The sequence below is a fragment of the Eufriesea mexicana genome, unplaced genomic scaffold, assembly GCF_001483705.2.
Source record: "Eufriesea mexicana isolate 0111107269 unplaced genomic scaffold, ASM148370v2 scaffold9405, whole genome shotgun sequence".
NCBI classification, from domain to species: Eukaryota; Metazoa; Arthropoda; class Insecta; order Hymenoptera; family Apidae; genus Eufriesea; species Eufriesea mexicana.
In genome coordinates, this window is record NW_016917148.1 from 251,959 (window position 1) to 266,349 (window position 14,391).

The 14,391-nt window shown below is 34.9% G+C and overlaps 1 protein-coding gene across 3 annotated transcripts in view; it reads right to left on the reverse strand.

Moving 5' to 3' along the window:
- Positions 1-2,264: 2,264 nt before the first annotated feature.
- Positions 2,265-14,391, reverse strand: part of numb (NUMB endocytic adaptor protein) — a 134,798-nt gene continuing 122,671 nt past the window's right edge. For 2 of the 3 annotated variants that reach the window (XM_017907885.1, XM_017907883.1), the window contains 9 exons: positions 12,617-12,781; positions 11,427-11,498; positions 10,315-10,533; positions 8,568-8,754; positions 6,228-6,485; positions 4,922-4,942; positions 3,611-3,793; positions 2,928-3,445; positions 2,265-2,676 (listed from right to left, as the gene is read on the reverse strand). In XM_017907885.1, the coding sequence (XP_017763374.1) occupies positions 2,368-2,676; positions 2,928-3,445; positions 3,611-3,793; positions 4,922-4,942; positions 6,228-6,485; positions 8,568-8,754; positions 10,315-10,533; positions 11,427-11,498; positions 12,617-12,754 (1,905 nt within the window). In that variant the 5' untranslated portion in view covers positions 12,755-12,781 and the 3' untranslated portion in view covers positions 2,265-2,367. The remainder of the gene's footprint in view (positions 2,677-2,927; positions 3,446-3,610; positions 3,794-4,921; positions 4,943-6,227; positions 6,486-8,567; positions 8,755-10,314; positions 10,534-11,426; positions 11,499-12,616; positions 12,782-14,391) is intronic. The other variant, XM_017907884.1, reaches the window with a different exon arrangement.

Consider the following 14,391-nt stretch of genomic DNA (forward strand, 5'->3'; position numbering starts at 1 on the left):
AATAAAACTACGCTATTACATTTTAATAATAAAAGGATACCACCAGGAAATGATCAAATTAAAATTAATAACTGTATTCTTAAATCCAACAAAGCAGTCCGCTTTCTGGGCATTATAGCTGACCACAAATTGTCTTTTATTCCGCAAGTTGAGCAGATCCAAAGAAAGTGCGTGAAATCTCTTAACATAATTAAGTTTTTATGCGGCACTTAGTGGGAGTCAAGTTCCGAAACACTAATCACTTTGTACAAGAGCCTTGCCTGCTCCGCCATAGACTACAACTCGATTATATATTTTCCTAAACGTCAAGATATTTCACAGAAGCTTGAAAAAATACAGGCTACAGCCATTAGAATCGCTATGGATTATCGTAGGAGCACCCCAATCAATATATTACATGCAGAATCTAAGGTTATTCCAATAAGAGAGCGGATGAAACTCCTATGCAATTCATACCTAGTCAAAGTTTTATCAAACAGCAATTCTATCATTTATAACGCAATTGTAAGTCTCTTTAACACATTCAAGAATAAATCGCAACTCAATTCATTTGTAATCATTTCAATGTGTACTGCTATGACTTCGATAACGACTGCAATCATAAATAACACCGATCTTAATCAGGAACTTGAAAAAATTGTTAATTTTTATTGATTCTCTAAGCCTCTTGCAAAGACTCCAAATTGCAGATATCGAAACCAATCGGTGTATTCTAGAAATAAAAAAAAGTATGACATATTACACGAGAAAAGGTTAGTTATGCGATAATTTTCTTTAATTTTTCTGGGTCCCATCCCATATAGGAATATCCGACAATGAAATCGTCGACGCTCTAGCTAAAGTCACTGTTTCAAAAAGAAAAAAAAAAAAAAAAGAAAAAAAAGAAAGAAAGAACCATAAATATGAGAAATATTCTGAAAATATGATGCTAGGGAGTTTAGTCTGATTGCAAGCCCACGTGACAATCGTGGTTCGACAAAAATGTTATTATTTTTCTTTTCGAGCGGTCAGTGACCGGAGAAGTACGATAAATTGTGTGCAACAAATTCTGTTAAACTTATCCGGCTGGAAATATCAGTAACTGGCGAGAAATAGTCGTTAATGGCTACACAGATAGAACCGAAGAAAGGAAAGAAAAGACATCAATGAGTCAACCGTCATCGAGGACAGTTTACGAGTTAGTGCGTTCTAGCAACACACAGCGTAGTTTACAAGTGTAAAGTGTAATTCTACGTATCGTATATTCATGTATTCGTTTGAAACAGAAAAGCTGACGATTGCCCATTCGGGCAATTTCGGTGACAGAAATCATCCGCGAAGTTAAGTGTTTCTGACTACAGGGGCACCCTCCTCCATCGTTTGTAAGACATAATGTTTCCATCTTCAGAAAAAGCTCCGCTCAGAGCATCGTATACTCAAATGGTTCAACCAGTACATTTCCCTACCACAGAGTACACCATAGTACTCGATTCCGTTGAAGGAATATCAGTTCAAGAATATGTAAAGGCAATTGAACTATTAACCGATCCTAAAAACATTAAATTTGTCTCGCGTATTTCCCATGTATGTCTCTACCTTAACAGCGAGGAATCAGTTGATAAACTCACAAATGACAACATAAAGGTAAACATTGGTACACACACACTGGGAATACGTCCGCTTATATTGAAATTGAAACGAATAATACTATCTAACGTGTGCGCCATAATTCCTCATCATGTAATAGAAGAGGAGCTAGACAAGTTAAATATCCATCCAATATCTAAAATAACATTTATCAGAGCGGGAATAAATGGTCCTAATTATAACCACGTGAGAGACAAATGTACATACAACCGGACGACTTGCCAAAGATACCAGAATCACTTCAAATAAGATTCGCTGACACGGTATATTCGATCTATCTATCTACGGAAAAACTTACTTGCTTCCTGTGCAAGGAAGAGGGGCACCTGGCCAGGTACTGTAAAGAAAATACGATGCAAGACACATCCGAACATTCCAGCGAAACAAATAATGGAATGAATGTGCTACAAATTGGTAATCGAGAGAAGTGCTGATATGCTGCTATATCATTGCTACTAAACATCTCTTCGAGATCGATACGTATCTCCGTTCCTCGCTTCTCCTCGAGATTTCCTCGGGATTCCTCTAACGTTACACGATGCTTGACCGTGTCATTCGACCAGAATCTTTGCTAGAGGACCACCATACTCGATACAGGAAACCTCGCGATTCCGTTGAGGTTGACCCAGCTCACGTATAATACTTCCGGTCATGTGAGAGGTCAAAGCGCGAACGGACATGCAGTCGTCACTATGTGTTTGAACGGAAGTACTTGGCAATGCTATTGATGAACTCCTGGCGCTACAATTGCACTTGAAACGCTTGCGTCGCATTGGGCATTATGAAGGGGTTCGTCGTGTTCGACTGTCGCAGATTTCTCGCCGCGATCTCCGCCCATTCCGCGTCGAACGGATCGGATGGACCGGTTCTAGTGGCCTGACCCATTGCGGCCGAGCCGAGCGACAGGGCCCTCGCGTGGAGGGGTGGCGCTCGTCGGGGACTTGTTTGTCCCTGCGGAGGAGATTGCACTGAGGATGGCACCGAGCTGGTTATACTACCTAGCCATTGCTCTGGTTTGGGCAACGCTGCTGTCGTTGGAACTGGTTGGACCTGAAATGATGGAAGAGAGTCATGAAATCTTTTTATTGGGTCAATGGAAGGTATAGACTTAGTTTGTATATGCTGATTACTGGGTAGACTGTAGTTCAGTGTATTTATTTTTATATTTTAATTCCACATTTATACTTATTATTTACAGAGATAGGCATCATGGGGTTAAGAAGTGCATGATTTGAAAAACTTTCGTCAGAGATTAATAGAACGTAGTAACGTTTCATTTTTAACGATCGAGGATTGCTTACCACTGGTGTGGAAATAGTATTGGCAACTGGGACTTGGGTAATATTGGTAGCATCGCTAACGCCGCTGCTAGACAGAGCCGGAGAAACGGATGTCACGCTGGTGGTCGGTGAGTTTGTTTTCGGAGTCACCACGGAAGTCATTGGAATCGGCGACCTGTTTATGGCTGGCGTGGACGCGTTCCCTAAGGAGGACGTAGACGCTGTGCTGAAGGCTGGACTGACCGAGGGTGGTGTTCCAAACACGCCAACAGTAGTGGTGGGTGCAGGAGTGCTCATAACAATTGGTGTAGGCGGGTTCGTTCTAGGAAGGATAGGGCTGAGGTTACTAGTTTTATTCAGGATAGGTGTAAGCCTGTGATTCGAAGCGAGGACAGGTGATGGAGATTCTTGCCAGCTGGGCCCAACGTGGTTCAGATTACTGAGATCATCGTTCTTGTCGTTATTATTGTTGTTATTATTGTTGTTCAGACTCGGACCATTCTGCAGTTTCAATTCGTCTAAGGAGTTGCTGCTGGCCACTGTACAGAGATCATGAATACTATATAATAATTTTGGTCTTAAACGAATTTGATTACGCTACATTAATACTAGAACCTTAGCCTAATTAGAGCCTGACTAGTGATTATTTTGGTCACTACAATTGAAGGAAAAATCTTATTTGTCATCTCAGATTTACAATATACCTGATGTAATATTATTAGTGGTGCTGTTGAAGAGCTGTTTAGCAACAGAGCCTGTACTGCTCTGCGTAGGAATTGGTCCGAAGTCGTCGCTGCTCGAAAGAAGAGAAAGCCCTTGTGAAAGCTGCTGACACATCGCTGAAACGCTGTCTTGGCCTCCCGGTGATATTTCAGGTATTGGACTAACTGTAAAAACAAGAATGGAATTTTAGTACATCGACTACCCTAGATAATGAACATTACTAACATACTATAATTTGGTGCTTCGAGTTGGTGCTTGGAACTACAGAACGCATGCTACAGACACGTAAACACGTGTTAAATGTCTAACAGTGGTATATAAGATGTTAAAAACAAATGATCCAGGAAATTACAGACTTATAGTATTCTGTGGATTCACTAAAGATATTTAGGCGAAAAGATACTTATCTAAAGCAAACAGCACTTTTTTGATTATTTATTATTTTTTAACCTTTTTGTGGGCAGGATTGCGGTTAATCAGAGAAACCAAGATTTGTTTTAAAAAATTTATGATAGATATAAGGAAGCAAAATGTTTTGAAGAAAATTTTGACCAAATTACAGAGTGAACTCCTACGTTTGTAATTTACTCATACACAGACATTCTTCAGGAACTGTAAAAATACTTGAACAGCTATCTACAGATGAAGCAAAGCGAAAAACCTTAGGCTACTGTCCACAGACGAGTCCACAAAGGATTAATAAGCATTTAGTAAATTTGGATCCAAATCTTTTTACAAGAAACTGTATAAAAGATAAGAAAATAAATCTGAACGTCATTCGATGTAAATATAGTGATTTTTAATAATAAAAAAAAACAAAAAACAAAAATACATATTCATTAGAAGAGAACGAACATCAAATTTTTATTTTAGAAAAAGTAATATCTATAATTGTTTAATAAATTTTATAGTTACTTAGTAAATTATTTAATTGTGTTTATAGTTATTTTAATTACATAGAAAATAATCAGTAAGCCTGTATATTTCGAGGACATCTTATTTCTGTTATTGTGTATATAAATGAACTACGACTTTGGAAAATAAAATTTAAAGCGTGAAAATACTTTTTAAAACGGGAACATTTAGAGAACTATGGGATTGTCGTAATCGTAAAGAATGTTGTACTTTTCTTTCCACTTCCTCTACTTGTTCAATCCGTTGTACTATATTTAAACGAATAACATATCGAATACAATAATATATTTAAACACAAGGGAGAAAACGAGCACCATCCAAAAACATCAAAGGAGGGTCAGGCAATATGGACAATTAACAGAATAGGGAATAATGACCTTCGTCACATCCTTCGAATTCTGTTGCAAAAACGAAGAAGTATATTATTTGGTGTCGGGAGTGATTTAAATACATTAATATAAACAACATATGGAAGATAATAATTTGAAAGAATATTTTAAAAATAAATTGAAGATCTCAAAATAACTTTATGATTGTAACAAAATAATAAATAAAACGACAATTATAAAATAGTAACAAAGATAGTAAGTTAATTATTTTTTCATTAAAAAACTAGTGCAAATTTATCAATGTATAATTTCAATGGGTGTTATCTTTCACGTATTTTGCAAGATTTGTTAATTCAATATATTTTTAGAACTTTTATGTAATTGATAATCATAAGAAGTCATTTATGCTTTCCCATGATTTTTTAATTGTAAATTTAATTCGTTTATATGATCATATATAACTATGCCTCCTATACAAATAACAAATTTAAATTCTTTCACAAATTTTCTACCCAATTGCACTCTTATATGGATATAAAATCCATATACCCTATTTAATAATATACAAAATATTAAAATTTATTAATTTTTTAATTAACAACATAGAAGTTTAAATACATGAAAAGTCTTCAGATAATTTCTGTCGGGAAATCAGATTATGAAGAAATAAACAATGACACAGATACAAAAATCTAGTTCATACTATTATGACAACCACAACAATGATACAGAAAACATTAAAACAACCCTCGAAGAAATATATTTTATAAAAGAATATCCTGTATATCGCTTATTTCTAATTACCTTGCTTGAACAAATTTATGCACAAAGAGTTCAAAAGAATCGATTAAAGCGAAATATCAAATTGTTTTATTACATTATTGTATGTGAAAAAAAACGAAGCACTTGAGAGAGAAAAAAAAAAGAAAAGAAAAATCGATATCGCAAAAACATTCAACCACTTTCCCTATCATTTTTAGCCCCACATAGTTAGCCCCATAGAAGATACAATTCACACCAACTGCCTTTAGCCTCTTTTTATATACACACAGTCTATAACATTCAACAATTCTTCCATCTCCGCAACTTTGACTTTGACTGCGACAATATTTTGAAGTCTCCAGTTTATCTTACTCATCGTATTCCTCAATGTTCTGAACCCAGGTTGATCAAGTAAGTACTTCGATTAAGTACCCTCATGGTATCCGCATGGTATACGTGTGTATGGTACATGGTGGTATAGGATTAACACCAAACATACACGGGTCTATCGTATATGTAGATACAGATAAGATTATTGTACATATCTGCATGGTTGCTTTTTCATCGTGGAAACTCTAATTAGAAGCTTTACCTGGTGGCTTCAAAGGTACGATGTGAGACATAGTCGGTGGCATCCGTGACAGATCCGTCGGTTCGAGACTGTGGCTACGTGTGCGTTCAAGGTTGCTAGGAAGATCACTGATCCGTAAACTAAGCTGTCTTTTGAACGGAGATGCTTGGTTCAGTTGCGTGAAACCGCGGAAGGAACCTTGTCGTTCCAGCATAGACGGGGTTGCGTGCGGTCTCTCGATCGCGAAAGGATTGTAGACCTGCTTTATCGGAGGCACGTCTGTAACGAAATGGTCAATTATCAGAGATGTACGTTTCACAAAATTTTCTTGCATGCGATATAGCATATAATTTTGTTCTTTTAACCCTTAGCGCCCTTCGCGAGTACTGCCTTCCAGCAATTCTGGCACATTTTTGGAGCAAAGTGCCTGAGATAAAAGAAGTCTTATTTTGAACGAAAAAGGGTTACCAGTCCTTGCGAAAGTATTTGATTTTATTTATTTTATAAATATGCATTTCCCAATTGCAAATATAAGATATAGCGGACCCTTGGTCCCTTCGAAGAACCTCCCGAGGATTTATGGTGCCCGTAAGAGCTGTTGAGGGCTTCGCAGCAGAGCCTTCGGATTTACGGAACAAATGACGGATGTCTCCGTAGCGGAGCCAACGGAGCGCAAAGGGTTAATTGCGATATGAATTAGAATATTCGCGAGGGTGGTAATTTTCTTTCTATCATAAAAAGCAAGCGAGATATTTTAAATGCTCGAGTTAGGTGAGACATCCTGTATAATAGTATACAGTAGTAGAGACAATATTTAAATTAGGATATTTGTGAGGGTGGTAATTATACCGAGATTTTAGAATTTTAAGCGAAGTTTCCTCATGTTGCAGTAATATTATACAGTTTTTAATCATTCTGATAGAGAGAATATTACGGATGAATGTCGGTGCGAATGACGAGCGGATCCGGAGAATGTTTACGTTAAATTATGCGACGAAGGCGAATGACTTCTTAGAATACACGTGGAATTTTTGGGATACGTTGTATGAGTGTGTAGCGTGTGTAAGGGAATAAAAGGAGGCCAAATTACTAAGCGGGGACAGTCATATAGAAGAACAGTAATGTAAAAAAGAGTCATGTAAAGAGAGACATGTGCAATTTAGCTCATAATAAATATATTTTAAGACTATCATCTTCTGTGTCAATTCTATTCCCTATATTATTCCCTATACTATTCCCTCATGCGTAAAAATCAAACGAAAATTTCATAAACAGATGCATGAGTACTGTATTGAAAGTGATAATATCTGAAATTCAAGGACAGTTAAAAGAAGGAAAAATTTTCTTGTGCATAATGTTATATTTCTTTGAAATTATTGAAATTAATCGATGTAAAAATCGTAATCATTCCTGGAATTCAAAAGATTGTATGGGGAAATAAAATACCTAATAGTTAATTGCCATCTTTAGGATGCCGAACTAGTTTAAACTCTTTAGAACGTAAGTAAGTTCAAGAGAAAAATAGTTAGCGATGCCTTTATTACTCCTCGTTTTATGGTTAGAAAAAGTAGTATAAACTAGTTTCAATCGTTCATAATAAAAATGAACTTCAAGTAAATTTCTGACATTTAGTTCCTTAGCTGACATGAATGATTTTACAAAACAATTGTAAATTTCACGATTAATTTCATATGTTGTCTTACTCTTAATGCAGTATATCTAAACATATTTGTCTATATAACATATAAAAATTCGTGGTGAAGAAACAGAAGTTGTGATCAAACACTTTATTAGTTCATTGCACTGGCCTCATCGTAAAAGTAGTTTAAGTGGTTGAATAATCTTAAACCATACGATCTTTCTTGGAACACTCAAAACGTCTTAGCGGTTTCATTCAAAGAAATTATTATTAGTCATATAAGCATGTATTTCAGCCTAATGAATCGAAATTAAAACGAGCTCGACTCGACACGAAAATTCGCTGATTTTATTTTCAATTTTTGTCCTTATACGTTTGAATTACATTTCGTTACTTTTCATAAAAAATTAACAATCTTCTTGCATTTTAAAACTAACTTTAACGACTACTAAAGTTATCTATACTCTCAGACACGAATTGCAAGCCATCGGATTTATTCGTCACATTTTAAAGCACGATAATTCAGATATAGGAAAATAAACTAGAAAATTAAATATAACTAAACGTGGTAATTAAATTATAAAAATAAACGTGCACGTTTATTTTTCGGTGTTAAAATCATATGAAATTAAAAAGTAGAAGGGGTAATAAATTTTTAGCTATCTTGTGCTATTTTCTTTTGCAAATATAGCGAATGTATATCGGGAAGAAAAGTCACTGACCTACGGCGCGTTCGCGTGAATCCTGCAATCGTTCGGTTAAAGATGGCTGCCTGAAACTGCCGCTCCTCGTGAAGGTAGAGGTTTTTGAATCGAACGTCATCGTGACACCGCATTCCTTGTCCCTTCGTTGCTTTCTTTCCAGACACGCAGCAAAAGCGCAGCCCACAGCGTGACTCAATCGTTCACCCTAAAAGCACACGTTGAATATTAAGTGTTAACTTGGAAAAACCCATCGAGTATTATTATTGGCACGTTGATCTCAGTACCTCTTCCTGTAACGTCGAAGCGTGATCGATATCACAAAGCTAGAAATAATACTGTAATTCTAACCCAATTTCAGCCAATATTGATTATATCGAATTTCATTCAATGAAATTTTCATTTCGTTCTGAGAACTTAAATCTATATTACAATACAACAATTTTCATGCGCTGTTTATAAATTATACGAAGATCACCTATGTCTAGAATGAAAAGCACAGTGGAACCTCTCGTATCCGAAATAACAGTGATTTCATTTATTCATTTATTAAGCCAGAAACTTAAATTTTTAACTGAATTAAAATTTAAATTAATTTAATTAAATTAAATTTTTAATTTTATTTCTCCGAAAAGAAATCTATATTTCTTCAAAAGGACTTAAATTCTTTACGTAAAGAAAACAAAATTCGCAGTTTATCTACGCGCTTATAGATCCCGTATCTTTTTGGCTGCTAAGTTACATAAACGTTTGTGATGTAAGTAAATGTATCGAATTATATTCGGTTCATGCCTCGAATCAACGAAATCCCATTTCGAGTGCTCCGAATACTTCGGATTTAATTCGTTACCTCAGCTTCTGTTAAATTTATTTCGACGATATCCTCGTTACTATTGTCATCTTTATGTTTTCATATTACCTTATGTCTTCACCTAGTTATATTATTTCATATTTAGTCTCGATATTTATACGTTTTCGTTTTGTTTAAATTGTAATAACACACGCTGTTATCTATGCGCAAAATTGTCCTGGTTAGGATACATTCAGTTAAACGTGGGAAATTATAAGTACGTATACCGTTTGTAAATATTGTCACGAAACGCTGTTCGGATAATGGAATATTCGGAAAATGGAACCTCGGATGCCGGAAATTACAGTGTAAATAAACATATAGATCTAATAAGAACAACGTGTATTTATTTTGTAACAGTTAGCTTCGATGGTTCGTTGCTTATGGGATTATGTAGTCGAGGAATCTTTCTCTGCTGCTAGTGGTTAACGAAAGAAATAATCTTTGAGATGACTGAGAACGAGTTCTGGTTTATACACGATTTTTTCCGTATTTATTATGTCACCATACCAGTTTAACCTCTTCAGGGATATTGGCTGATACATGTACGTTTAGTTTCTTTTACATCACGATTATTATAAATGGAAAGGAAATTAGAATTAATTGGACAACTATTTCACCATAGAATCCCTGAACAGTAAACCTCGTCGAATATCACCGCTAATAGCGGTTTATTCTACTTTATAATCACTGCTGGAGATCATCGTAATGATAACTTAAAAATAATTCGTCCCCGAAGAGGTTTATTATTATTATCATCTGTGAATATTACATTTGGTTCGAATTCAATTACGAAGATATAGTGTACCATGGATGAAATCGTTTGTAAATTATGACATAAATTGACACGATAGTTGGCATTCCGTCAGTTATAGAAACAGGAAAGTCAAGATAGTTGATCAGATATGCTGCACTTACCGATTCTTTCAACGCCAAAAACCCGTGGCACATCCACCGTCTGGTCGTGCCGTCTCTACAGATGTAACTGAACCCCTTTTCGTGATTCCGATCCGGAGCACAAAAGGAAACCTTCTCTATCGTCTGATCGACGATCAGTCCTTTTGTCTCGTCTTCAACGACCCGCAAACCGTCCCCTGATACGTGTAGCACTGCGCGTACCGGCCGCCGCCTCGAGTTCTGCAAGAATTTCATTTTCCAACGATAAATTTAATTTTTGATATCTTCGAACGAGCAGACGCGTAGATATCACGCGATTCGTAAAGATGGCGCGCTCGATTTAAAACGAAATGTCGGAAATATCGAATTTTCTTCTCATTTTACCCAGCAATAACAGAGCAATCTTATTTCTCATTTTATTTTCAGTTTCTTCTAATTGGATTTCGAAATCTTATTATTCTAAGAATTGAAAGTGAATAAGGATAATCTTTAGAATGATATTTTACGAAATTTGAAGAAGCAAGGAATAATTTGATTAGAATTGTCGATGAAGGGTTATTATAGTATGCAAAATATTTGATATTTTTCGCGAGGTATCGTAGAGATGGTTGTTCTTCGAAGGATGTATTTTTATTTTACTGTTAAATTAGTTTTCTTGTGAAATTTGGAAATTCTAGTAATAATTTTTGTAAAATAGTGTAAAAATTTAAAGATTTAAATTTAAATCTACAAAAGTATTCGAATGCATGGAACTATATATTATGGATATGAAAAATATATCATTATCACTTCATTTGCGAGATAAGAAATTCTACTTAATTATAGTCTCTCGTAATAATCTAAAATTTGAAGGCTAATAATTGTTATGACAAAGTAAAATGAGAATTAAAAAATAAAAATTAAATAATATTTTAAATATAAGAAGATAAGATATCGATCAAGTGCTTTGGCAAAATTTGGAAAAATTCAGAAAACGAAGTTACTCGCTTTAGCCTAAGCTTATAAGTCGTTATAGAGAGATAATATAATGCAATAACTTTCCTGAGAAGTTTCCAATGAATTCAATAATGTTTAGTCAGCCAAACCGAGCAGCTTCGTTGGCAAAGACATTAAAGGTGTTTTGTGTCACTTACCCTAAGTACTTTTAGAGCTTCCTCGCATACTTGCATGCCCCTTGACTCAAACACCTCGACACATCCCAGGTACTGTGCAATTGCAATTGATAGGATTAATCAATACGTGCAAATAGAGTCGAGTTCGGTTGATACAGTAGGATTTACAAAAGAGATAATAGAAACTGTGGATCTACAGTATTTTCTAAGAATGCAGTGTATTTCACCGATACTTTAAATTTTCACTTTGTTTCCGAATTATTTTAAACTAATTTATCTAAAGTTATTATAGAAATTGATATATGTGGATAAACGGTATAATATTTGAAATTTCATTATACTATGGAATATATATCCAGGAATAATAACAATGATATCTGAAATTCAACGATAATACAAAGAAAGATAATAAAAAAAAACGATACCATTTAAAAACAAAAATATTATTCTATCTTATCAGGTATCTCGCAGTAATCTACAATTAGATCGTGTAATATTAAAGTTCATTATTTTCGAAATAAATATTAGGTACATTTAAATTACCAAGAATTATAGAAAAGAATAATAATATTTGGAATTTAAAAAATAATAAATTAGGAGATCAGAAGAAAACCGTTCTTCAATTGTAAAAAATGTTTCACGACGTTAATCCGTGTTTCAAACTATAAGTTTATTAATATCGAATAACCATAACTAGATGACAAAGCAATGGACATGTTCGGAATAACGAGACAGTCTATCGAAATTGAAGGAGCTACATATTAGTAAGGTATAATATAATGGCACCCCTGTTATTCGAATATCGATTAACTGGGTATGTGCCAATTTTACGGCCATTGCTCGTTCGATTTTCGATTACACACGTGTTCACGAGTACTCGTGTCCGTGATGCATGAAAGTATTTTCTCTCATACGATCAAATTTATAATCCACGGTTTGTCCACGTTAGATTATCTTCGCGGAAATTTTATTCACCAAAATTGAATTTTTATCTTTTCTTTCGGTCCAACAGAAAATAATAAAAAATGCAACATCAAATTAATTAACATTATTATTACTCTTTTCCTATACCCAAGGTTTCAAACGCTAAATTATAAATAGCTTCATCGATGAAACGAAATATTTATCCAACGTGTATTTACAGTTCAATTTTTGCAAATCAACAGTTTGAAAAATCGAGGATTCAATTTAATTTGTTAATTAATGTTTACCTTGACATGGAAAGCGCACGTAGCCGAGCGGACAGCCGTTTCATCTGCCTGCCATTGGTGAGGTTTACTTGATTCTGGAACATGAGGATCTTTCCGCCGTCGAAAGCTATCGCGAAAACTCCGTCGAAGTCGGTCCATTCTTTTTCCTGGTGACCTCTCTCGCTTCTACAAAGACACAAGAAAAGGAGAAATTAATTTTCCATGGTTTATTATCGAGCTATTAATTTACCGATTCGATTAACACCACAAAAGATGATGAAATAAAATCATTATACATATAAAACTTTAAGCACTGATCGAACAATTTGCCACTAAAATAAAAAAAAAATTTGAAAAAGTAGAATTCGCTTATATTCACTTACATATTAATAAGATCTCGACTCACTGATTAATCAGGGGATGAATAGTCTGGATATATCATTATCCAAAGAGAAACGAAAAATTTAGTTTCAGTACCCAAATAAGTTAAGCGTGGTAGTGGTTGTCATAGAATGTGTGGTATAAGTGTGAGGAATGTTTGTGTGGAAGAATGTGTGAGTGACGAGTATGACAGACAGTCGCGAAAAAACAATCAGTAGGTGAATGACAGTCATTCCATATAGACGTTGTGTGTGAAAGAGTCCTCGAGAGATTATATCGCAGTTAGAAGCGAATATATTTAACGAGATTTAGTTATAATTTATGTTGTGCTGTTATTGTGTTAAATAAATCTTTTTATCAATTTATCCATTTACTCACATTAAGCACGGATCAAATAATTTGTCATTAAAATTAAAAAAAAAATTTAGGAAAGTAGAATTCGCTTATATTAACTTACATATTAATAAGATCTCGACTCACTGATTAATCAGGGGATGAATAGTCTGGATATATCAATATCCAAAGAGAAACAAAATATTTAGTTTCAATACCCAAATAAGTTAACATCGAACAAATAATTTGTCATTAAAATTTAAAAAATTTTGGAAAAGTGAAATTTGCTTATATTCTCTTATATGTTAATAGGATTTCAACTCGTTGATTAATCAGGGGATGAATAGTTCGGATATATCAATATCCGAAGAGAAACAAAAATTTACTTTCAATAAAAATAAGTACTTCATTTTATCCGTATTAATTTATTTTCATAATATTATCGTTTTCAAGTAATCCAAGTGTATCATCTCGCCAATTGTTTGCCATTACGATTAAAAAATATTGCATAAAAAATACAATACCCTAAAAGACGAATACACAGGTAAGTAATAAATAAAGAAATTGCAACAAACACAAAACGGAAATTTGTGAAACGAATCTCGTTTCAACGATAGCTAACGTACACGAACTTAGGGGTGCATAAAATGCACCGTGCGGTCGGTTGCGTGACGTAACAGGGTGCCTGTGGTTGCTGGTCAACGAGATTACGTGTTAATATCGTGTATCAAAGCAGATAGCGTTATGGTAATACCAATTAATTGGACCGTTAATCCAATGAAGCGATTGAAATGAACCAAAAAGACAAAGCATTCGCGTTCCTTTTGTTTGCCCTTGACATTTTAAAAGGGAGCCGGGAAAATGGATGTAGCGATGACGATGACGCAAGCATATAGAAGAGGGAAGACAAAAAATACAGATGAAAGCCTGTCATGAAAACGTGTCAGAGGAGAAGCGATCGCAGAGGAAATTGCGAGTTACGAAACGTTTCTGGGACATGTCTGCGCAATGCCCCTACGTGCACGGGACCAATTTCATCGAGACTTCCCAATTATTTATTCCTTTAACGTGTGCTGCGCACC